This window comes from Pseudopodoces humilis, chromosome 28 (genome assembly GCF_049639895.1).
Source record: "Pseudopodoces humilis isolate 2021_Gansu_Grassland_sample_001 chromosome 28, ASM4963989v1, whole genome shotgun sequence".
Classification (NCBI taxonomy): Eukaryota; Metazoa; Chordata; class Aves; order Passeriformes; family Paridae; genus Pseudopodoces; species Pseudopodoces humilis.
Genome location: NC_142227.1, coordinates 3,609,956 through 3,635,115, shown reverse-complemented (window position 1 = coordinate 3,635,115; position 25,160 = coordinate 3,609,956). Strand labels below are relative to the sequence as shown.

The 25,160-nt window shown below is 46.7% G+C and overlaps 1 protein-coding gene across 2 annotated transcripts in view; it reads left to right on the top strand.

Annotated features, from left to right (window-relative positions):
• Window positions 1-436: 436 nt before the first annotated feature.
• Window positions 437-25,160, top strand: part of MLLT1 (MLLT1 super elongation complex subunit) — a 32,259-nt gene continuing 7,535 nt past the window's right edge. Inside the window, exons 1-8 of one of the 2 annotated variants that reach the window (XM_005531247.3) lie at window positions 437-595; window positions 4,152-4,332; window positions 7,150-7,232; window positions 15,967-16,110; window positions 17,620-17,745; window positions 18,973-19,518; window positions 24,193-24,280; window positions 25,025-25,136. In XM_005531247.3, coding sequence (XP_005531304.1) covers window positions 584-595; window positions 4,152-4,332; window positions 7,150-7,232; window positions 15,967-16,110; window positions 17,620-17,745; window positions 18,973-19,518; window positions 24,193-24,280; window positions 25,025-25,136 — 1,292 coding nt within the window. In that variant the 5' untranslated portion in view covers window positions 437-583. Of the gene's footprint in view, window positions 596-1,565; window positions 1,713-4,151; window positions 4,333-7,149; window positions 7,233-15,966; window positions 16,111-17,619; window positions 17,746-18,972; window positions 19,519-24,192; window positions 24,281-25,024; window positions 25,137-25,160 lie in introns of those variants that run through there. The other variant, XM_088067752.1, reaches the window with a different exon arrangement.

The window sequence follows — 25,160 nt, the reverse complement described above, 5'->3', positions numbered from 1 at the left end:
CTAAGAGGAACAGCACGGAGGACAGAACCGAGGACAGAACTGAGGACAGAACTGGGGACAGCACCGGCACAGCAGCCGGAGCGGAGCGGCCACCGCATCGCCCCACACGGGGCTCGGAGGGGCGGCCAGACCCCGCTCCCGCCCCCCGTCTGACCCACAGCACTGGTCCCGCCCATAGCCCCGCCCACTTTAGAGCCCGCCCGCCGCTCATTGGTGAATACGCCTGTCCATCACAGTGAGGAGGGCGGGGCCCCGCCCCTCTGCGTGCGGCGCGCGGGCATTGGCGGCGCGCGGGGGCCGCTGTGGCGCTGAGGCGGTTTCCGGTTCCGCGGGGCGGGCGCGGGGCTGGCGCTGCCTGTGAGTGACACACAATGAGGCGGGCGGCGGGGCCGTGAGGGGCCGCGACCGAGCAGGCGGCGGCCGAGGCGGTGGGGAGGGGGGTGGGGGGGACGGACAGAGCGGCTTCGCTCGTGGACAGAGCAGGGGAAGAGGTTCTCTCCCCCCCGCCCCGCCGACCGGGCAGCGAAACCGCCGCGGCGGCGGGAGCGAGCGAGCGGGGCCCGCGGCGCTGCTGTGCCCAGCCATGGACAATCAGGTGAGGGGAGCGGCCGCGCCGCGCTGCCGGAGGGGTGGGGCGGTGCCGCCCCCCCTCAGAGAGGGGGGCATGTAGGGGAGGGAGCCCCGGGAAAGGGGCCCTGAATGGGGGGGCGCCCCTGTCGGGAAGGGGGGGCTGGGGGGTATCGCCCCCCTTTGCGGGGGTATATATCCTCGTCACACGCTCTTTGGGGAGGGGCACACCTCCTCCATACCCTTCATTTGGGGGGGGATACATGTCCTCCCTACATCCGTTAATGGGCACACCTCCTCCCCATCCCACTTGGGGGGAGCATATCTCGCTTTTGGGGAGCACATCTCCTCGTCAGTCCCATTTGGGGGGCACACCTCCTCCTTCCCACACCCTGTTGCGGGGGCACATCTCCTCTCCTGTCCCTTCTGGGCGGCACACGTCCTCCTCATACTTCTTTGTGGGGACACACCTCCTCCCTACAACCCCCATTTAGGGAGCACATCTCCTTCTCACACCCTTTTGGGGGTGGCAGATCCCCTCAATCCAATTTCGGGAGTTACACCTCCTTCCCACCCCCGATTTGAGGATGGTTCACGCCTTTTCCTCACTCCCCTTTTGGGGGACACATCTCCTTAATCCCATTTGGGAGGCACACCTCCTCCTTCCTGCATCTTTTGCGTGAACACGTCTCCCCAATCCTATTTGTGGGGGCACCTCCTCCCCACCCCACATTTGGGGGACACACCTCCTCCACACACCCCATTTGTGGGTGGGGGGGGGGCTACATCATCTCCCCAGTCCCATTTTGGGGAGCACATCACACCCCTCGTTTAATGGGGACTCCGCCTTCCCACCTCGCATGTGGGGGTCACACCCCCTCCCCAATCCCATTGAGAGGGGGCACCTCCCCACACCCTTCTGGGGGGGTTTCAGCCCTCTCCCCTCCGTGGGCGGCCGCTGCAGCCTCGCCCGCGGCGGGGGGCGTGAGCAGCATTTCCCGCAAATTCCTGCCCGGGATTATTGCCGGGGAGGGAGGTGCCGGCGGGGCGACCCCCCCCGAGCCGCGCTGGGAAGGGTTAATGCCACCGGGAGAGTCCCTGCCGGCCCGGGGGGTTCCAGGATGCGTGCGGGAAGTTTACCTGAGGTGATGTGGATGGGGAGCCTTTTGTGTGCGGGGAGCGGGTAACAGGTACCTCCCGGGCTGAGGTTCGGGAACGAGCCCCGCTATCCCGGATAATCACCCGGAGGAGCGGGAATGGGAGCTGCTGATGGCTTTCAGGCAATTAGCACATCAAACAAAAACCAGAGCAGCCTTCAGAATGTTTATTGAGAAGTTGAAAGCAGGCTCCTTTGTATTATTACAAATTGTTTGAATAGGATCCTGATTTCCCTTTGTTGAGAGACACGCTTGGAAAAAAAGGAAAAAACCCTCCATTTTCGGTGGAGCAACTTTGGATGCTGGTTGTGTTGGGAGATCTTATTTTCAAATGTGTTTCAACTTTTGGCTTAATTCACAGCGATTGTTAATTGGAGCAGGGTGTGAGGAGTGCAGCAAGTACAACTTTCACTCTCAGTTAAACAGTTCTCTTTTATGTTTAATTTCGGTCTCTTCCACACAGCCCCATCTGGTTCTCAGCTCCAATTTCTCAGCCGTTTCAACTCGGAAAGGCAGATTTTGTAGCCTGACAGTCATTTGCACTTCTCAGGAGAGGGGTAGTAACTGGCAACAGTAGCAGGATTTAAAGGGTAATTATGGAATCGATAACGTGAGGCTGCGGCACAGCCTGGCTCAGGGGATGTGAACACTGTGGGAAGCATCCCAGATAAAGCAGGCCTGCAGGCACACTCCAATGTGAGCTCAGGATTTCGGCAGGCTGGCTCCACGTAATGCTTTTGCAGCGTTGGAGGGATTGCTGTGCTCGGAGAGAAGCACACCTTGCCTTTCTTCTCAGCCCTTAATGCGACATGAAAGAGCAGCCGGCCCTGGGCCTTGGTTCTTAGCGCAGGAGCGAGGTGGAGCTGCTGTAGATAAGCCTTAAGAACAGGAAAAAATGGCCTGCCAAGAGAACTTGCAGAGGAAGGTATCCCAAAGAAGTGCTGTAGCAATAATGGTGAAGGAATTAATGAGATGAGTTTGTCCCTGAGCCTTAGGATTGATGTGTTGGGTGGCTGAAGGTATTTTGCTGTAAAGATTTAAACTGCCTGAAAAAGTGTGTTAAGGCTTATGGTTGAAATTGGAACTGGACTGCAATTTGGGAGGTCAGGCTTTGATGCCTGGTGCTCTGCAGGACCTCCTGTGAGAGCTTTTTACAAAGACAGGAAGGCTGAGATGGAGACACTTGTGCATTTTCAGCAAGTATTCACCATGCTCTGGAAAAAAATCTCGGGTTGGAGATGCAAAATATTTTTAGAGCATTAATTCCTTGCTGCAGTTTGTCAGGGGGAAAATAAGGGTGATACTTTCCCTAAACGTTTGTCTGGAGCTCAGGAAGCTTTCTCTTTCCCTGCTCATTGTCTAACATGCCCTTGGTTTGGCTCCAGGTCAACGTATAATATAGGTAATGACAAATAATGCTGCCTCTCCCAATGGTAATTGGAACTTGCTAGGAGGAGCAAGACACTTTTTTTCAAGCCTGAAGTGAAGAATGGGGTAGGGACTAAAACCAGCCCCTTTTTCTCTGAGCCTCCTGGTGCTGGAGCTGGATTTTGGTAGGTTTAGTTTGGAATCACTGCTGCTGCTCTGGTTTGTGTAACAAATGTGCACAAAAGTTGGGTACCTTGAGTGTTATTCCCTGTCTACAAATGTGGCTCTAAGATTTCCTTGATTTATCTTGTGTTTGAATCCCATTTGCCTTTTTTCTGTTACATCTGTTTAATTCATTTCCTTTCTTCTGGCTGTGAAGTCCTGCAATACTATGTGGATTTTCACCATTAATTTCATTTGGTTTTTAAGGCATTTAATGGGATTTTTGTGCTTTGAGCCAGATGTGGGATACACCTTCCCTGGTACTCAGAGATCAGAGTAGGATTCAGGAGTGCAGATCAGAATTAGGTCAGTTTAGTGTTGGACATTATACAGGCAGATATGTTAACTTGGTCTTTGAAAGTGAGATAATAAAATATATTTAGAACCATACAGGAAACATAATTTTCTTCTGATGAGTGATATATTCTAGAGAATATCGTAAACCACCAATTCATGATCTGATTTTTCCTGTTTCAAGATGAGTTTTCTGTCAGTGCTGTGAATTCTGTAAGCTGTGAACATCAAGTTCTGTCTCTGACACTTTCTAGAAATAAAGATTCCTCAATTAGGACTTTGCTGACAATTTAACTGATAAGTGAGGCAGAGAAACCAATCCCTCTTGTAGAGCTGCTCTCTCTGCAATGTTAATAATAGGAAGAAAATAGGTACGAAATGGTGCTGGGAGCTATTTTTGTGTCAGCTTTGCCGTTGATAACAGCGGTTTGCAGTCTGAGGCTGATCCCCACATGGGGGCTGTTGTATTCCCGGGTGGATCCAGCACCTTCCAGCACGGTTTTGTGTCTCTCTGCTCACGGTCCTGCCTCTGTCCCCATGCAGTGCACGGTGCAGGTGAAGCTGGAGCTGGGGCACCGGGCCCAGCTGCGCAAGAAGCCGACCACGGAAGGGTTCACCCATGACTGGATGGTGTTCGTGCGGGGCCCGGAGCAGTGCGACATCCAGCACTTCGTGGAGCGCGTCGTCTTCCGGCTGCACGAGAGCTTCCCAAAACCCAAGCGAGGTCAGAGGGGTTGGATGTGGTTTCTCTATGAAAGAGCATTTTGCAAGTCAAGGTTGGGTTGAACTGTCACTTTTCTGTGAAATATCTCCTTAAAGAGGAGCGAAACATCCATTGCGTGCACTCCAGCTTTAACCTTTTCCCACTGTGTTTGAGGAAGGTCAGGGAGAATGGGACCTTCCTTCTGCTGAAAGGGCAGGAGGTGAGCTGCTTTCTCCTCTTATTTAAGCATTAGTGTGTGCAGGTTCTCAAGACACATGTGACAGCAGAAAATAATTCATGTTACACAGTGGGAAAGATGGGTTTGATTTGTTAGAATTTGCCAGCAAAAGCTAGAAGCACATGAGAGATGCTGTAATCTTGGGCTCATATGTGTAATGGGTATGGAGATTTGCAGATTCTTGCAATTTCTAGTCTCGGGTGCCTGTTCATGTAGCCTTAACCCAGCAGAAATGAATGCTGCCATGGGGTGATAGTGTCTTTGCTGTACATTCCCTCTGCAAGCCCAGTGCAGTCATCGTGGTTGGGTTGCAATGTTATTTTCTGATTTTGTTTTCTGACGCTGTAGCAAAATTAACCATATTCTTGGCATGGGGTAGCAGGAGCTCATGAGGTTGAGGTGGAGGAGCAGGAATTGCCCTTCTCAGGGGCAGTGCAGTTACATCTGTGTAGGACTGTGTAACTGAAACTTCAGCATTAGTGCTTTAGGAAATACAAGCTGCCCGTGAGAATTGTTGTAATGTGCATTCTTGGGAATACTGCTTTGGGAGCAGGACAGTCAGGATGCCTTAGGACACCCTGTGACATTGGGTATTTGTGGGAGTCCACAGTGGAAAGGAACTGAGAGGAGCTCAGCATTAACAAGGGCGTGACTCTGGTCTATGTTGGTAATACCTCCTTTAGACTGATCTGCTAAAACTGATGTATGATAAGCAGGTGCAGGACTGAGCTGAAAGCAATCTGTAGGTTACAGTTCTTGTCTTCTGGTGTAACTAATTTATTACAAATAACTGTGTTGGGATAGTACATAGAATCCTGGAATGGTTTGGATTGGAAGGGCCCTTAAAGCCCATCCCATTCCACCCTCTACCATGGGCAGGGACCCCACCTACTGTCCCAGGCTGCTCCAAGCCCCGCAGGCTGGACACTTGCAGGGATCCAGGGGCAGCCACAGCTGCTCTGGGCACCCTGTGCCAGGGCCTCCCCACCCTCACAGGGAGGAATTGCTTCCAAATATCCCATCTATCTCTGCCCTCTGGCAGTATAAAACCATAGCCTTTGCTCAGTCAGTAGCTGTATCATCTACCTTTACCGGGGTATTTTTTTCCCAGTCCCTGGGTTTTCCAAGCTTCCTTGAGCTTGCTCCTAATGCCAGCATGCTTTTGGCCAGGGTGTGTCTGGGTTGTACTGTGGCAAATGCCTCTCCTATTCCTGAGTTTATTTGAAGGGTTTCTTCAGATGGCGCCCTCTTGGAGCAGATCCTGGTGCTGAAGGTGGGCTTGTGCTGCTGGCAGATTGCTCTTGGAGCCCTTGGAATTTGTCAGAATAGAGTGGCAGAGGAACAAAGGCTGCTTGGCAGATAGGCTTAAGATTCCTGCTGCCATATTGGCACTGCTCTTTGGTTTGGGATTTTTCCCTCTAAATGACAGGGTTCTTATATGAAGTTCAAGTTAAAGCAAGTCTAGAGGTTTTTGTTATTTTTAGTGATGCCCTTTTTTCTCAGTTGCATTTGGAGTGCTGCTTTCCAGCATCTTAATGATGGTAGAAGTGCTTAGAGCTGGGTGGGGATAATACAGCTACATTAAAGGAAAATAATTTGTGTGCTTTTAGGTTTGATGTACTGTTTCCTAATCATATTAATTACTTGGAATTCTTAAGAGAAACTCAAAAGATTTGCACTGAATTCCTCTAATTACCTAATTGACTTTATTTACATATATTGTAGTGCATAAATTATATGCAAGTGCATCCGGTTCCTGAGAGGGAGAATATCTGTGTGGGTCTCATGTTTCTCCTGGCAGCTGCTGTGTGCTGCTACATCATGGCCAAAGAAATGATCCTGGAATCCTTCAAGTTGGATATCCTGGAATGGATAATAGGAAGGATTCAGGAGCAGGAGCCCATACCAGATAGCGGGACAGGGGGAACTGAGGCAGGGACATGCAGATTAATTTCTGAGAAGCAATTAACTTTTCTAATTGCTGTTTCTGCTGTAAGCAGCTCTGACCTTAGCAGAAAACTGGTTCACCTTCCTCCTCGTGTTTCCTTGTGTGTGAAATAAATAGCAGTGCTCACCTGCCCTTCAGGTTTGTTCAGCTGTGGGGGAAGCAGCAGCCTGGAGCGTGGCCGTTACCCAACTATGAGCATTGAGGAGTGCAGGGGAGTGTTTCAAGGAAAAAATAATCACCTGCTTGTGTGTGGTAGTGTTTTGATTCAGAAATATGGGCATCAAAGTAAAGTTTACCTTTCTGTGCTGTTTAACCTTTTGGGTCTTGGCCTTTCCTTGCCAGGCACTTGGAACTGGCAGTGTGCATTGTTGTGGGACTGCCCAGAAATGTAACTGTATCTCAGTGCACAGGAGGGGAAGGATCTCACTGAGGCTCTGGCCTGCAGTGTTTTATGTTTCCGTTCCATGGGAGGAGCTAAGAGCAGATTTTGTATTCTTAACTAAGCCTGTGGCCACCATCTTATTCTGTGTGGGTTTTTCCACAAAGGTCAGTGTTTTAACTATGCCCTGAGTTGTCAGAGGCCCAGTTCTCCTTTTTGGCTCGGATAAAGTTGTGCTGAATTCCAAGTTCACATTTATTTGTTCTCTTTCAGTGTGCAAGGAGCCCCCCTACAAGGTGGAGGAGTCTGGCTACGCTGGCTTCATTATGCCCATTGAAGTGCACTTCAAAAACAAGGTAGAATCTGATTTCTGGTCTTCTAATTGTTTTGAGCTGTGCCAGAGCCTGAAACTGCCTGACAGAAAGACTCTAAATTATGTGACTCTTTTATGTGTGTGTTTTTTATTAGTCTAATAAATAGAATTTAACTGGGAGTTGGAAGTTGGAAGCTCCTGCCAGACTTCTAAAGAAAGCTTTTGGCAGAAATGGAATTGCATAGAAAGGTGATACCAGGACAGTGGATGGTCATGGAGATCCTGAGCAGAGATTGTACACTTGTAGCTTCTTTAGCATGGAGGATATTAAAGCAATATTATTATATTTAAAGTATTTTATGTACATGTGAAAGTAAATAAACGTAAAACACGGATACTATAAATATTTGTAAACACTGTGTTGATTGTCAATATATTAAAAAATCTGCTTCTGAATTTGCAAGCTTATTAAATTTAACTGTATAGGTATGAAATCTGCAGAGGCCCAAGACAAACATTTACATTTACAGCACAAGTATTTAGAGCTGTGTTAAAGATATCCTTGTTCTAACTCAGTGCTCTTCCAGAAAGAAAACACTAAATATTTTAAGGCTTAAGATGCATTGCCAGCAGGTATATGAAAGTTAAAATTTGGATTTACTGCTTGCTTTAAGTCTACCACAGAGGTCACATGCTGTAGGTTATGAAAACAGGGAATTGGGCACTTGTGTTCATATTACCTCAGTTTCAGTTAAATTGTTTTGTTAAACATGAATAATGGATGTTTCTGGGTTTGATTACTGCTTAAATAATAAAATAAAAACGAATGTTTTGCTTATGATCCCTAAGAGGGAACTGAGATAAACTAAAGCAAAAATGTTGGGCCACATCCCTGTAATCTGTGCTCTCCCACCCCCTCAGCTCTCTGAGCAGCAGTCCTTACCCCAGGTGTGTTGACAGCAGACCACATGTAACAGCTTCATTCTATTTAGCTTCCCTTCCTCTTTTCCCTGTCCCTCCCACAAACATCTGTCTGCTGTTCTCTTCTGTCGCTGCTCCAGCCCAGGATGCTCTCCTGGCAGTGTCACTTTGTGAATAAGCATTTTGGGTTGGATTTTTGGCCTACCGCATTGCTCTCACCCCACTTTATGGGTTGGAGGAATAAACCAGATAATGGGGCTGAGCCACAGAAGACAGAGTGCCCTCCTAAGCCTGGGAATGTTTTGCCCACAAGTTGTTTTTTGGGTGGGTAGGGTAAGCCAAAAGGCTGGGAAGAAGCATGGCAGGCAGGGACTGAGGGGTGAACGTTGTTGATACAAGCAGCTTTTTGGCAAACACTGAAAACTACGACTTGAGTGCAACAAAAACACCTCAAAAGCTTGAAAGTAGTTCTACTTCTGGTGGCTTTCCTGAGGTTTTAGATGGGAATCAGAAAATTCTCCATCTGCACTAAATATTGGCTTAAGTCAGGTTCAAAATCCTTTACACTCTTGACCAAAAAATGTGAACTTCTCCAGGCTGATTCCTTAAAAGTGGAACCTCTAATGACTGGGAGGGGTGAACTGTGTTTTAGTTCTACCCTTTCATTTTATTTTCCCTTCCTTTCTTCATCCAGCTGTTGCCCACTCTTCCCTTTTCCCTGCAGTTCTCCAATGATTTCTTTCACAAATGCTCAGATCTCCCTCATTTCTGTGTCTTTTTGTAGGTGCTCACATTTGCTGTGACTGCTATCTGCATTCCTATGTTTTCTTTTCCCTCTGTCCCTCATATTCCCATGTTCCTCGTGGAATATGGAGCTGGCAGCTTTTCTGACTAGAACTTGCTTTCACACCCACTGGGGTCATCACTCCTCATTGTTCCTCCACGCACGTGACTGCAGAGTTGTTCCCCAGCACTGAGCAGAAAGGTGGCTTTTATAAATAAGGGAAATAGGTGGGCTCTGTTCTCCCTGGAAACAATGGAAGGAGCTGTTAATTTAGGAGAAGGCTCTTTGTTTCTGACATTTTGGTCTTCAGAAACATGACAAATAAATAGGAGAACAGGTTGAGTTGCAGACTTGTTTTCAAAGCTACAGATCTTCAAAACACTCATTTTTGCCTAGTTTTTTAGCTGCATGTTTTCTGGAGAAGTTCTTTTCCATTTTTAAGCTGATTAACAAATTGCTAATTAAGGAGTTTCAGGCAGCACCTCTCATTATTTAATTGGGGCAAGGGGTGGTTGAGAGAAAAGGTGGAAAAGGTTCTATCTTCCAGCATATTGTTGGAACAAAGATGTGTTTTCAGATTCAGCCATGAATTTAGGATTGCAGGGAGCTCAGAAGCTGCTGCTGAGGGGGTGAGCAGGGACAGGAGCCCAGGAAGGGCTGGAGCTGTGCCAGGGCTTGGGATGGATCTCAGGGCAAGGTTCTTCCCCCCGAGGCTGCTGGCACTGCCCAGGCTCCCCAGGGAATGGGCCCGGCCCCAAGGCTGCCAGAGCTCCAGGAGCGTTTGGACAGCGCTCTCAGGGATGCTCAGGGTGGGCTTGTTGGGGGGTCTGGGCAGGGCCAGGGGCTGCACTGATGTTCCCTGGGGATACTTTCCAGCTCAGGATATTGCAGGATTCTGTGTGAAGAGTTGGGCTCCTCTGTCCACTGCTGCCCTGTGATGATGCCATCTGGGAATTTTAAGAGCTTTGATCATTTTCAGTAAGTGCAGTTGAAGGAAATATAAGAGGTAAATACATCTACAAAGACAGAAATGCAAAGTCTGGGATATAGTAAAAATTAAAAAGATAGGGAAAGAGGAGGAGGAGGGGGAATAGCAAAGGTTTAGGATACAGGCTGTGTTCTCCTGAATTAAAGAAGACGGTGTTAAAACACCAAACAAAGTCTTCATTACTTTAAGATCTTATTCTCACTCTGATCTGTGTAAACCTGTTGACACTGGTGGGGATCAGCTGGTGTGTGTGCAGCAGATATTGTGAATTGATTACAGCATTTAGGACTCTTCCTTGAGTAATTGTCTTCAAGTAGATGTTATGGATTGGTCCTGGGATGGGGGTGAAAAGGCTCTTTGAAGGTGACTGGGCAGCAGAGCAGGGTCTGGGTGGTTTTGTGGCGTATGTTCCTCACATTCTGACACATTTTTGTTGATGTGTGTCCTCATCTGAAACCAGACTTGCAGAGGCTTTGGGATTTGTTTATCGATGCATGTTTAGCTTTGTGAAGGTGAGAAAAGAAAGGATTTAAAGAGGGAGTGAGCCCAGTCTTTGGAGATTGATCTTTGCCATGGTTGGCTGAAATGATTTTTTTTCCACAGTTTAAGCCTTCTTTCTTAGCCATTTCCTTTCCCTGTTCTGATTTGTTACTGGGATGACAAATCCTGGCTCTCAGAGCTGTGTGCTTTTTGCTTTTGCTAAAGAAATACCAACCTGTGCTCTGGGAAAGAACAGCTTTACTAAGAGCTGTTTTAATGAACTTCATCATGTATTTTTTTAAGCAACTTGGCATAAAATTGCCCATTGACTCTTTGTTTTGGAGGACTCCCTTTTTGTTATCATTGTTGTGTGTTAGGAGCAGCAGACTTGGTGCTCTCGGTGCCTTTTTCTCAGATGGGGAAGTGTCAGCAGAGTGTGAAAAAGGTGTAAGAGCCTGTTCTTATCCTCTGTGAACATTGTTTGTCCTTCCTGTGCTGCAATCCAGCTCCTCCATGAGCAGGTGCTTTCTCAGGGCTGGTATTTGAATTGCAGAATATAAATTGTGAATATTGCAGTGAGCCTGGGCAGTTGGAGGCTCTGAGCAGCCACAGGACTCGTGGTCTCCTTTAACACTGGCAGAGCCTTTACTGCTGTAACTGATCCTGAAAAACAAATGGCAGGGGCTCAGCAGGTTGATTGATAAAGCTTTTGAAAGTCGAGTTGGCTAATGACAGCAGATCATTTGGACTGGAAATGTTAGTGTGCTATTTTTGTTTTGAAATCCTTTGTGTTCCTGTAACGAGGGCTGCTGTGAGTGGCTTCTGGTGCATGAATCGATACAAACCGCGTACAACAAATGCATTGCTGTTTTTCTCCTGCTCTTCCCCTTCCCTCTCCCCCTCAATTTCAACAGTCTGGAGGCTTTTTTTCATTGTTGTCTCCAAATAAATCTCTTCTAGTGGTACATGTTGTAATCTGGAGGCTGTAATACAGGTCTGGCTTTGGTATTCATTCCCTGTGACACTTTTTGCATCCTAATCAAATTAGATCAATCCTCCCCACAAAGCTAAAGGTCTAGTAGATTTTCATGTTATTCTTGATATAAGGCAGATGATATTAATGCAACATGGATAAGATGTTGTATTAAAGTCTCTTTAAAGATGCTACCTCCTAATTTTAGTGCTTGAGATAAAAGCCTTCCAGGATTTACATAATGGATACATGGAACTTGGGCTTTTCCTATTAGTGAGAAGGAGATAAGCAAAGAAAGCAAAGAAATTCATTTGATTTTTCCAGTGAGGTTCAAAAGAAAAATATGCATATTTTACCCCTTCTGCAACCTTTGTAGAGGTGATATAAAAAACAAATAGAGAAGTATTGGAAAAGGGGAAAATTATTTGTGTATCAGAGTAGGAACTCAGTGGAGACGTTGTAGGTGGGCTGCACATATGGCAGGGGAGGTGAAACAGGATCAGCTACAACTGGTGTCAGGACTGTGCCATCAGGAAGGGATTGGCCTGGGGAAAGCTGGGGCAAGTGTTGGCCAGGGAAATATTCCTCAGGAAGGTTGAAGAGCCTGTGTTTGCATGAGACATTTGATTTTACTGAAATTGCCATTCGGGGCAGGATGTGCAGAGGTTTGAGGAGAGCTTTAACCTGTTGGAGTTTACTCAGGGTTGCTGAAAGCTGGGGAAGGAGTGAAACTTGTCCCTTTGTCTGTCCTTTGAGGGAAACGTTTTAGGTCTGTTCTGTACCATGTTCCTTCCCAAACCTGCAGCAATTCCTTTTTGTCCTGCTACTGCTGACCAGGGAATCTTTGCTTTTACACTTTTCTGTCAGAAATTAGGATGGATTATCAATTTATCCATTTTTTTTAATCTGAGGAGGGCCAAAACCCCTGGGCTGTGTGTGTTTGAGTAGCCATTCAGTGTGGCACATCCATAGGCACCTCCAGGTGATGAAAATACTTATATATGTATATTTGCATGGCATCTGTGGCAAGGCTGTGTTTGCAAAGACAGAAGCTTTATCAGCCATGCCAGCTTCATATCATGTATTTGTAAGAGTTAGTAGATTATTAAGTGCTTGTCTTGGAGTAGTGAGTAGATAAAGAGATGTATTTACACTAATCTACATTATATTCATATATTCATTTTACTCTTTTTATATTTATATATATATATATATATATATATATATATTTTGTGTGTGTGTATATAATAAAAATATCTTAGGAAAACCTAATTTTCAAACACAGTAATAAACATCTGATGGAGGAAACTCCTAAATGCTTAACTCTGGAGAATCTCCCAAAAGATAAGGGTGGTTCATGGATTCCTGAGTGGAACATAAAGCTGATTATTTCAAAATCTGAATATTGGGCTATTCCAATTTCCAATGCCCTGTCTGGAAGCTGCTCCAGGACCAGTCAGACGGGTTGTACCAGCCTGGGAAGGGGTTTCATTTCTTCAGACTGTTCTGGATAAATGCCTCTGTCAGGCTGGATCTATGGCAAAAGGGAAGTGGTGTTAGATGTTATAGTTATTGAATAACCATGAGCCTGCTTCCTTGGTGTGCTAGATTTTTGTAGATAATTTTGTTTTATGGCTTTCTAAAAGTGATTTATGAGCTTTATGCGCACACTACCAGTGAAATTCTTTTGATTTGTGTTAAGTGGCAAAGGGCACACCCTGCCTTAAAAACAAGACAAGGAAATTTTAACAAAAGACTTTAAAAAATTCCTCCTCTTATGAAAAGTGCCAAAAGAACTTTAACCCATTACTTCAGAACTCAAAGGAAAAATAAAGCAGCTTCAGAGCTCGTAACAGCTTAGTGGCAGGCGGTGCAGACAGGAAGCAGTAAAAATAAAACCTAATGTACCCAGCTCAGGAGATTGGAGGTGGAATAGGGGGATTCACTGGATGAAGGGAAGTTTACAGCAGCTGCAAATAAAACCCCTGGCTTTGTGGTGTTCACTTGTAGTTTACTTCTCTGGCATCCTGGGATTTAAGGGGCAGATGCAAAGTGAGGTTCTGAAGTGCCTTGCTGAGACATCCCTGCACCAGCTTAACCATTTCGTTGCCAAATGCACCACTGAATTTGAATCTGAACAATTCATATCTATCAGTTAGAAATGGACACGATGCACCCTTTTTAAAACTTTTCTTGCATGTAGGGCCGTTTAGAAAAGCTTATAGTCTTGGGAGCAGCAAAATGTCTTCCCTTGTCTGTTTTTCTGATTGACTTCAAGGAATATCAGAAGATGGAATTATCTAAGAGCAAAGCTTGGCTTGTGTGTGTAGTTGCTGCTGAAGCAGGAGTACGTGAAGCATTTGTAGGATTGTCTGGACCAAAGTTTGTAGGGTGACAAAGAACCTACTGTGTGGGTTGCAGCTCCCAGCAGCAGGATGTGTGGATCCCAACATGTTATTGAGAAAGGCTTTGAAGTGTGGCACTGTGGACTCAGCCTGGCTTTCCATTTAAAGTTAGAGGATGGGTAGGTCTGGGTCAATTGAGAGAGATTTTCCTCGGGTTTCTCCCCCCGTTCTTCCCCTTGATGGTTGTCTGGGGGGGAAGAACCTTTTAGGGAGGACCGGATGGATTAAGCTTTGGAGTGGCCTGAGCTGTAATCATTAGCTGGGTAGTGAGGGCAGTAAAGGAAAGAATGTTTATTTGCAGCTTTTTGCTTTGAGACTTTTGTGGTGGTTCTTTTAGGAGTGCTGTAATCTCAACTATTCACTGAGGGGGGGTGGGGGGCTCCTTATGGCCTGGGGGATACAAAGGAGATTTTAATGATCAGGGCACTCTGCTGGGGCTCATTCCCAGGGCAGTTGTGATCTCTGAGCTGGAGGAATATCCCATTAAAAACCTGCCTTAATTCTAGAAAAATTCAACAGACACATGATAAATATTTTGGTGCTTGTGAAAAGAGCACCAAAAAATGGGATACTCAAGGTGAGAGGAAAAGGGATCTGCTGCCTCTCTCCTGCTCGGAAAGCAAATGGGCAAATGACAAAGCAGAGCTGGTAATGGGATGGCAAAACATGTCCTGACCAAAGGCTGCGCTTGCTGATAGAGCCAAGATTATTTACTCTGTTGTAAACCAGGGAAAGCATTTTAGAAGCCATTATTAGGCCACATTTGGATTTCTATTCATCCTTCATTTCAGTTTATTAGGCTTTGAGGGACCCTGTGCAGCTGCTGTTTGAACTGCAGTGAGCGCACACGCAGAGCTCGCTAATGATTCCGTTAATGAGAACGGGCATGGAAAACAGGCAAATGACAGGGCAGTGTATTTTGCAAGGATTTTTCTTTTTCCTCCATCTATCTGTTTTAGTTAACTCCTTTCAGTAGCGTGTAGGACTTCCCCAAAAGAGGGTCTGAAGACTTGGCACTGGCAGCACATTAATCTGAGACTTCTCTGTGTCTCTTGATGCCTGCCCCTGTTTGAGGTTGAGGATCCAAGACCTTGACTCCTGGATGAGCTCAGAGTACTGATTTTGATGTAAACCAGGTGTAGCTAACACCCTTTGCATTGTTAGAGGTGTAGTTTATCCAAGGAAAGGCCTCTGGAGCAAACAGCAGGAGCTGGGGTGGTCTGAAGCCGTTTCAACCTATTTTCAGCAAATGTAATGGCTGGGGCTGGGAGCCTGCAGCGCCTGTTCCCATCCAACAATGCCACTGCACCAGGAAATCGAGCTGCTGGATGGGAATTCTGGAAGAGACTGCTGTGCAGCTGCTCGGTGCTGCGCAGGGAATGAGGCACGTGGGATGCATTCATGGAAATGCACAGGGCACTGCCGGCCTCACTGGGCTTCCCAGCAGAGTCTCTCTTGAATTTCCAGCCTGGAAATGCAAACTGCAAGAAACACCAGGCAGTGTCCTGTCGATATTTGTAATACACAAGGAAAGTATTTGCAGTTTTGAGGGAGGTAAAAAAGAGGGGGATTTCTTCCATTCTGTGCTACAAACGCAGCAGGTGGAACAGAGGCAGTGAGGCGCAGATGATCCCCCCACCACGCATACAAACTCCGGATTGCTTGGGTGAAAGTGCCCTTGGAAAGTTCAAAAGCCTGGGATATCTTCCCATTCAGCCCCTGCAATATGCATATTGAAAAGGATTTTACAAACCAAGCCATCCTTTTCCCATTGCGTTTAATCTTTTCTCGGTGCCCACAGAGATCCTGGGAGTTCAGAAGTTGTTCCTCCTCTCAAAAAGGATTATGCTTTTCTTAATATTGATACTTAGAGTTGCTTCCCAAAGGAGATAGGATCTGAATTTTGCTGAAAACTGTAGTGCATAAAGCTTGTGAATCTGCTTTTCTGGGGAGACTTGAACAGCTTTAAACAGACAATTTTCAGTCAAAATCTGTGTCCATGCATTTCTTTTGCAGTGAGAAGCCTCATGCCTGAGTTCCCGATGAACAATGTTAACCTCAAGCACAAATAGTTTAATTTCCAGCTCTCTGATCTCATGGTGAAAAACTCCATGAATGCAACACTTGGTGGTTTATTTGGGATTTTCAGGAGTGACTGTTTGGATCCCCAGACTTCGTGTGCTTGCCAAGCTTCTTCCAGTTTCCCAAAGCCTTTCTTGTTTTTAGGAGGAGCCCAAAAAGGTTTGTTTCACATATGACCTATTCCTAAATCTGGAGGGGAACCCACCTGTGAACCACCTTCGTTGTGAGAAACTGACTTTCAACAACCCCACCAAGGAATTCAGGCGCAAACTCATCAGGGCTGGAGGGGTAAGTGCCCAGCTTGGGATCCTGAAAGGAGTGGGCTCATTTTGCTCTGAGGTTTCTTTAAGCCCAGCAGGCTTCAAGCAGTTTTCTACATTCATTTAAAAGATGACCCAGCCAGTTTTGACTCGTGGTTATAGGGCTGCAGCATTTGCAGCAGAACAAATTCATTGTTGGCGTGTGATGGTGACTCTTCATTTGTCAGTTTAAATGTGAGCATCAATATCAAAGCAGAAGACTCCTCTGGAAGGTGAGATCTGCTCTGGATGTTGCAGTCAGTCAGGCAGCTGCAGTTACCTGTGACTTTCCTGGTGCCAGGAGCTGGGTCAGTACAGAAAAGCTCAAGGAAAGAGAGAGGCTTTCAAACCATTTTTTTTTTTTTTTTAGCTTAGTGCTTTCTGGTCAGTAAATGACCTCTAAACCTGGCATCAGCTACTTGTGGCTTAGATAATAAAAAAAATTAATGAAATTTGGACAATCTAGAGTGAAAACAGTTGTGTGATATTCTCTAGAAGACCCAGTGAAGTATGGGTTGCTACAGTAGCTGAACCCTTCCATCTGGGAAGGTAGTGAATAGTGATAAACTAAAGGATAATCCTCAAATAACTGCAGGATCTGGGCAAATCACTCCAAGCCATAAAGTGCAAGAAATTTTTAATGAGCCACAGGATGTCAAGGCCAGGTTGGACAGGGCTTGGAGCAACCTGGGATAATGGGAGGTGTTCCCTGCCCATGGGAGGGTGTGAAATAAGATGAGCTTTAATGCCCCTTCCAATCCAAATCACTCCATGATTCCTGTTCCTTGGTGTGCCAGTGCTTTCCTGTACTGGGCAGAGAGAGGAAGGTGCTCATTTCTGCCCTAGGATGGCTGGAATATGTCTGCTCTCTAGGATTTTCACAGTATGGTATTTTAGTCCTTGTGTAAACTGAGGTGTTTCAGCTGTTAATCACTTTTGATGCCTTTTCTCTGGTGGCAGTTTTCCACAGAATTATCCTGGCAATGTAGGGAAGGTAAGAAGGGAATTGTTCCATGGAGCTCAGCGCTTGGTGTTAAGATTTTGTGAAGGGAAAAGCACTGTTTTTTTTCTTTTTTTCCCTGAAAGACTGAATTCAGCTTCTCTTAAACCGAGGAAGTCTTGCTCATTCCTTCCAGATTTATCTCCCTACCCTTTTTCAGGAGAAGAGCATTTGCAGTAGAACACACAGTTCTTGTCCAGAGCTTTATTGCCTGCCTGTACTCACAATATTGGCATTCCCTTTGGGAAAGACACTCGATATTGCATTGCTGCCTTTCAGTTTTTGTGGGTTTAATACTCTGTATTTGAGGAGTTGCCTTGAAACCGAGCATTCCATAGACGATATCTTTTTATGGCCTTAAAACAGGCGAGGAAAAAAACATTGAAAAGATGAATAATAGTGTGTTAATTGAGCAAGTGGCTTAACATAATCATGTGTTAATAGTTAATAGTCCGTGAGACTTTGTGCAGACATAATTTCCCTCCTCTTTATTCCCAGGTAATGGTGATGCCAGAAGGAGCAGAGACTGTTTCAAGGCCAAGTCCCGATTATCCGATGCTGCCCACGATACCTCTCTCTGCCTTCTCTGATCCCAAGAAGACCAAACCCTCCCATGGGTCAAAGGTCAGTGCAGCACACATTTGGGTCAGCCCGAGGTGAGGGAGTCTTTCAGGCCAGGCTGCTGAGAGCTTGTTCAGCAGCTGTTCCTGGCTGCTGCTAATTCTGAACCTCCTTGTACTCTGCAGTTCAGTAGTTAATGGTCTGGAACTTCCCAGCCTTTAGGAGGTTTTTTTATGATCTGATAGACTTCTCTCCAGGGAAGTTTTGAAAAGAAAATTAAATGTGCAAGACTGGGAATTTTCGGTGAATCGTATCTTCCTTAAAGGCAGATGAAATCCTCTCTGATTGTTCTGGTTGTGTCCTCCATGCTGAGGATGGATTCTGTGGCTCTCTCACTGTGTGCCATGCCCAGCTGCACGCTGAGTCCCTGCACCTCTTGGCAGGAAGGCTGAGTGGAAAGTCAGCCCATCCTCTCCTCAGGGCACTGCTGGAGAGAACACCAAGTACGCTTCCCTTGATGCAACGGGTGCTTTCCAGATTGGATGTTTGCATCCAGCAGTAGCCAGGTCCTGAGACTTCCAAAGAACCCCAAGTCTTTTCTTTTTTTCCCTTATGTACTGAAGCTATTTTTGTATAATCCTACATGGGAGAAACAATCCCCAAGCAATGTGTTTTGGAGCAGATTACATGCACTTTATCAGCCTGAACAGTCACAGGTATTAACAGCAATTCATTTTCCAGTGTAATTCAGTTCTGATAGCCATGTTTTTCAGGGCTCTAAACACTTTGGCACTTCAGTTATGCCTTCTGATGTTATGAAACAGAGTGAAGATGACTTACCTGTTAGTGGCTGATTTAATTTTGGTCAGGAATTAAGCACTGGAAAACACAGCAGAGAAATAAATGGCTCTGAGATGAGCTCTGGTGAAAATTGCCAGTTGCTAAAGACACAACATTCTCCTGCTTCCCTTCCTCCAGGGTGCCCTGAGAGAGGTGCATCTGTGTTTGCATTCAAGTTAAACTTGAATTAAACATCTGTAGGTGCTTCTAGACCTTTGACAGGCCCTGGAAAGGTGCAGAACATGTTTTATCCTTTCCTAAATGTTGAAGTGAGCACTGCTAACTGGTGTGCAGCAGCTTGAGGGAGGTGTGGATGTTTACCTGGGCATGTGGGGGTGGGTTTCTGCATGGAACAATTGCTGCCATGTGATTTATGAGGATGTGTTTTATCATTCTGTGCAGAGCTGCAGTTTCATACCCAGCTTGCTTGTTTCTGTTGCTGAATTTTAGGATGCAAACAAGGAAAGTAGCAAAGCATCCAAGCCACATAAAGTAACCAAGGAGCACAGGGAGAGGCCCAGGAAAGACTCTGAGAGCAAAAACTCCTCCAAAGACCTTGAGAGAGAACAGAACAAGCCTTTGAAGGACTCCTCCAGAAAACCAACTGAGAACAAACTGCCTAAGGAGGAGAAGGCACCTCCAAAAGCTGCTTTCAAGGAACCAAAACTGGCCGTGAAGGAGACCAAACTGGAGAACACCTCTCCAAAGGGGGGGCCACAGCCGGAGCTAAAGTCTTCCAGCAAGAGGCCCTCCAACGTGGAGTCACCAAAGCCTAGTGCCAAAAAACAAAAAAAGAGTAGCTCCAAAGGGGTAAAGAATATCCTGGGGACATCTCCCAGAACCTCGTCTTCCTCATATCCAGAGAAGAAACAAACCAAGGAGAAGATGAATGCCAAAGTGGAAAAGGTAAAATCTGAGAGTGAGGCCAAGGAAATCAAAAAGCCCGTGGAAATGGAGGAGTCAAACTCAGAGGATGAAACTTCTTTCAAGTCAGAGGTGAGTAGGGATTTATTCTTTACCAGAATTTGGAAGGATGATGTTAAATCCCTGCCTGAAAAAGATGTTAAAAATAATCTCTCAGAGAAGATAGAGCAGCAGATTGGTAAATGTTTAGGCTGGGTTGCATCTCCAATAAAATTATTTGAAACTCCAGTCAATATTAAATGTTCCTCCTCTGTGGTTTAGCTCCTGTTTCAGCTACAAACTTTTATTGAGATTTATCTGCAGGCAGTTACCTAGAAGTCAGAGTTTAAGGTTATGCTCCCTCATTCATCCCTTGCAGTGACATCTACAGAACTACCAGAGATACAGAGACACTTTCTGCCTGCTCGTGAGAGCAGTGTTTTAGAGGGTGATCTTATTTCAGAAAAGAAGGAAATCATCTCAGTTTTGGTAACAAAAAAACCCCGTATTAAATTTTAAAATGTAAATAAAGCCCCTCTTCCTGCCATGGCCTCTAAGAAATGTGCCATTGGCTGAAGCTCAAAATACAACCACATGCCTCTAAATAAGTTGTGTTGTGAAACATAAAACAAATTATGTTCTTGTACTACTATTTTTAAAAGCTGTCTAAATATTTTTTCCGCTTTACAACTGAGAACATTCCTCATCCTCTGTTTTCTAAAAAGTGTTTTCTAAAAGAAGGCAAAATAAAATGCAAGAAGGGACAGACAAATCCAAACTCTTCCTACTTTTCACTTGTATATTTTTTAGAGAGAAACCATACATTTTGTAATAGGGTTCACAGGATAATGTCATGAGAATTCTGGAAGTGGTTCCTGCTGACCACTTTAAGAAAAAGGTTTATTTTATTAAGATGAATTTTCTAGGGACAGTTTGTATTATGAATTAATCAGCGCTGTGATACAACAAATATTGATGTGTTTGTTGGGAAGGGTTTCTTTCTGCAGGATTCCCAGTAGAAGAGTTTATTGGGCAAGTGTTAATTCCACAGTGCAGAAAAGTCACATCCCTGGAAATGTCTGAGAGAGGACGAGGCTTGGAGCAGCCTGGGATAGTGGCAGGTGTCCCTGCCACAGCAGGATGTGGCACAAGATGAGCTTTAGGGTCCCTTCCTACCCAAACCATGCTGGGATTTTATGACTATTTCCCAGATGGATTAAATGTGCACACTGGGCATTAAGAAGAGGCATTTCCTCTCCCCTTTTAGCCTTCTACCCGAAGTTCAGCGGTGCTCAGCAAGCCCCACATTTCGGTTCCAGGCACACAGCTCTCCCTGGGACTGTGACTGTGCTGATCCCGGGGTGTCCCCAGCCCCTCTCGGTCCCAGCAGTGTGAGCTGATGGTGCTGCCAGGCTGGAACCACAGCCTGTGCCAGTGGGACTCAGCATCTGCTGCACCCTGTCCTGCCCAGGGTCCTCACTGCCCCAGCTCCTGTTGGGCGCTGGACAGAGGATCTGGGGACACTCAGTGACAGACAGGGAGCTGTGGCAGTTGCCCCTCACAGCAGCTGAGGTTCCTGTGGAACCTGAGCCCCAGGGCACAGCAGCACCCAAGCTCTGGAGTCCTTGTGCACGCCGGGGTGAATCTCCCTGCTCCCAGCACTGCTGGTTGCTGCTCCAGGTTTCTCCTGGCACAGCTCCGTGTGGAGCTGTGTGGGAGCCACATCACTAAAGTGAGGGAGCAGCTGGAGGTGGACCAGGGCCCGGAAACTCTTAAATCAGCTCTGCTGCTGCAGCCAGGGGATTGTGCAACAGCTCAGGGGCTGCAGCTCCACGGTGGCTCCCTGCTGACATCTTTGCAGGCTGCTGTGGGGAGGAGCAGCCCTGTTCCCATTTGTGCTCCTGGCCTGGGAGCTCAGAGGGGGATTCTGCAGAGGGATGAAGGAGTTTCTCCTGCTATTTCAGCTCCTGCTGGAAATTACTTGGCTTTTTTTTTCTTTCCTTCCCCCATCAAGTCCAGTTCCCTGAACTGGCCTCATGCTTGGCTGCCTCGGTGCTGACAAAAGGAGAGGCAGGGATGGGAGGCAGAGTTGCTTTTTGCCATTGTCAGTGTTGCTTTGGTCTCATCCCAGTGACAGTCAGTGAGCACATGGAGCGTGTCCATCTGCATCCTCCTCTGGCTCAAAGAGCTGGTGGTGTTAATGGCAAAAGGAGAGATGGGTTATCTCCAGCAACTGCTGCTTAGCTCCTCTTAAGTCATCTTAAGGGAACACCTGCAGATTACCAGGAATGAGGGATGTAGCATTGGAGCTGTGGGTCAGATGTAGGAGCTGTGCTCCATTACCTTGAAAATATTCATAAAATCCAACAATGGTTTGGGTTGGAAGGGACCTTAAATATCATTCAGTTCCACCCCTGCCATGGCAGGGACACCTTCCACAGTCCCAGGCTGCTCCAAGCTCCGTCCAGCCTGGCCTTGGACATTTCCAGGGATCCAGGGGCAGCCACAGCTGCTCTGGACAATCTGTTCTCTCTGCTCTCCACTTCTATGCTGGAATTTCCCTAAACCTCCAGGGCTGCTGCAGTGTGCCAATAGACCCGATACTGGAATTGTTAAATTATTCTCCTTTGCTCCTGAGCCCTTCCCAAGGGTTGTAATACCGTTTTTGACACATTTTCCCCCTTCTTACAGTGAAATAATGAAACTCTTGCCAATACCTGGGTGATGGTGTGGTCAGCAGGACCAGGGCAGGGATTGTCCCTCTGTGCTGGGCACTGCTGAGGCCACACCTCAAGTGCTGTGTCCAGTTCTGGACCCCTCAGGGCAAGAAGGACCTTGAGAGGCTGGAGCATGTCCAGAGCAGGGAATGGAGCAGGGGAGGGTCTGGAGCACCAGGAGGGGCTGAGGGAGCTGGAAAGGGGCTCAGCCTGGAGAAAAGGAGGCTCAGGGGGCCCTTCTGGCTCTGCACAAGTCCCTGCCAGGAGGGGACAGCCGAGGGGGTCGGGCTGTGCTGCCCGGGAACAGGGACTGGAGGAGAGGGAACGGCCTCAGGGGAGCCTCAGGTTGGACACCAGGAAGAATTCCTGCATGGAAAGGTTGGTCAGGAATCAAAAGGGGCTGCCCAGGGAGGTTTGGAGTGCCCATCCCTGAAGGTGTCTGAGGAAGGCCTGGACGTGGCACTCTGTGCTCTGGGCTGGGGACAAGGTGGGCAGCGGGCACAGGCAGGAGGGATTCTGTGAGGAATTCCGAAGAAGGGCAATCTTGGAGGAAAAATTCTGCTGCCACTTTCACTTATCAGTTGCTGAAGCTGCCAGTGTGCCTCTCTGTGCCTGTCTCAAGGTTTTTATAGTATTAACCCTTCCTGTGTCAAATTATTCATCAATGGGGTATGTGTGATTCTTCCAGCATCAGGATTTGGCAGCAGTAGTACTAAGTGGATTCCTAGGAATGAAACAGTGAAACGGAAATGTTGATTCCCAGGCAATTACGTTTAAAAAGGCAAGATATTACAGTACTTTGAGAATCTTTAAGCTAGAATCCGCCTGAGTACCAAAGGAAACCCCATTGTAAGGGGATTTTAGGAGCTGTTTGGGGGCAGAGGGGGTTGCTGTGGCCTCTTCTGCCCTCTGGCGGTTCCCAAGGCTATTGCAGGTGATTGCAATCGGTATCGCATTTACGATAAAAACTTCCCAATCTCACCCAAATTTCCTTCCTGGATGCTGCTGTTACCAGTAGTTCATTTACTCTTCACTCACTCTTACTGCACAGGATACTCCTGCTATTTCTGCCAAGTGCTGACCCAGGAGTTGGGGTCACAAGGGCTGAGTTGGTCTCTGTTATGTTTTCACAGTGAAGTGGAGCCAGTACAGTGGATCACTCAAACTGGTGCAGAAACAACTGGGTTTAGGATATAATAATAATTTAGAATTAATTTTGGAGTCATGTGAGCTAGTTGGGATAGCCATCCCCATGTCTGTGAGGAAAGGAGTAGAGAACTGGGATTGCTCATTGGAGAAGTGTTGGGGTGACCTCATTGTGGCCTTGCAGTGCCTGAAGGAGCCTGCAGGAAAGATAAACTGTTTCTAAGGGAGGGAGAGACAGGACACAGGGAATGGCTTCCCACTGCCAGAGGGCAGGGAAAGATGGGATATTGGGAAGGAATTTTTCCCTGGCAAGGTGGGTAGGCCTTGGCACAATTCCCAGAGCAGCTGTGGCTGCCCCTGGATCCCTAGAAGTGTCCAAGGCCAGGCTGGATGGGACTTGGAGCAGCCTGGGACAGTGGTTTGGATTAAATAATTTTTATGGTCCTTTCCAACCCAAACCACTCCATGCCTCTGATTCCATAGTCTGAGGTTCAAGGGAACCTTGGTGGGTACAATAAATACACTTTTTAATAGGGTTTGGGTAGTTTTGGGTTCTGCACTGGTCATCTGTCACACTTCAAAGTAAGGGCTGTCATTTCAATGTTTTTCAGATGCTCTGTATCATCATTTGAGGGGTTTGAACCTTGTGGTGTGAAGGGGTTTGATGGGAGTCCTTGATGTTGCTCCTAGGAGTGCTGAGCTATATCCTCCCAGACTTCCATAAAATCTGGTTTTATTCACCTCACATTTTGTTTTTTCCCATAGCCCGAAGAACTATATTCAATGATGGGTGATGCTGTAGAGTGCTCAGATGCTCCTGCCTCACAGCGCTTTGTGCTCTGGTTTTCTGGATTAGAAAGATTAAGATTCTTTTTCTTTTGTTTCCCTTTTATGGGGGGTTAAGTCTGTCCAGTCCAGCCCTTCCAACTCCAGCTCCAGCTCCGACTCCAGCTCTGACTCTGATTTCGAGCCATCTCAGAACCACAGTCAAGGTGTGTTGCAAGAAATAGTTTGTTAAAACCTTCCTTGTGTAACCTTAAAAGGCTCAGGAGAATTAAATTTGCTTTTCCAGCACTATAATAATACAGTTTCTTGTATGCAGCCATGTGTTGGAGCTGTGATGCCTCAGCAAGAAAAGGCAATAATGTTATAAAGTCATGAACAAGTATTTTTCTTCTCTTGGCAGCTAATTTATGAGTAGGGAATCCCTCTGGATTTGGTTCTTTCCCTTTTGGCTTTGGCTTCTGCCTCAGTTTATAAATGTGTTGCTGCTGCCTGATCTGTAGAATCACCAGAACAGTTCTCCTCCAACCTCATATATGTTTTATTAAAAATTATAAATGTGCCATTCATCACTTTGCTGGAGCGTAACAGCTCCTTTCTCAGATCCCTCCACAGATAACACAGAGAGGGAAACTGACAACAGTAAATGTTCCAAATGCAGCAAATGCTGTGCTGCTCCTGTCTCCAGTGACATTTAAATCAGCCCCACACGCATGAAAAATGTGTCCTTTTGTTCTCATTTGGGAAGGGAGGGGGAGGATTTGGGAGGGGGGGAGGGAGTTGTAAAGTTTGTAAAGCAGAGTTTCAGCTCTGCTTTAGCTCTGAGCCTGGGACAGGGTGTCTTTTCCCAGTCACATCTCCCTGGGAGTCAGGATGTGTCTCAGGTGCTGGGGTTGGATGGAGATGTGCTGGTTGTGTCCTGGTGCTGAATCCCCTTCTCCCATCTGCCCCAGGGCCCCTGCGCTCCATGGTGGAGGATCTGCAGTCGGAGGAGTCGGATGATGACGACAGCTCCTCAGGAGAGGAGGCAGCAGTCAAAGCAAACCCCGCCAGCCGGGATTCCAGGTGGTAACAAATCCAGAACAGAAC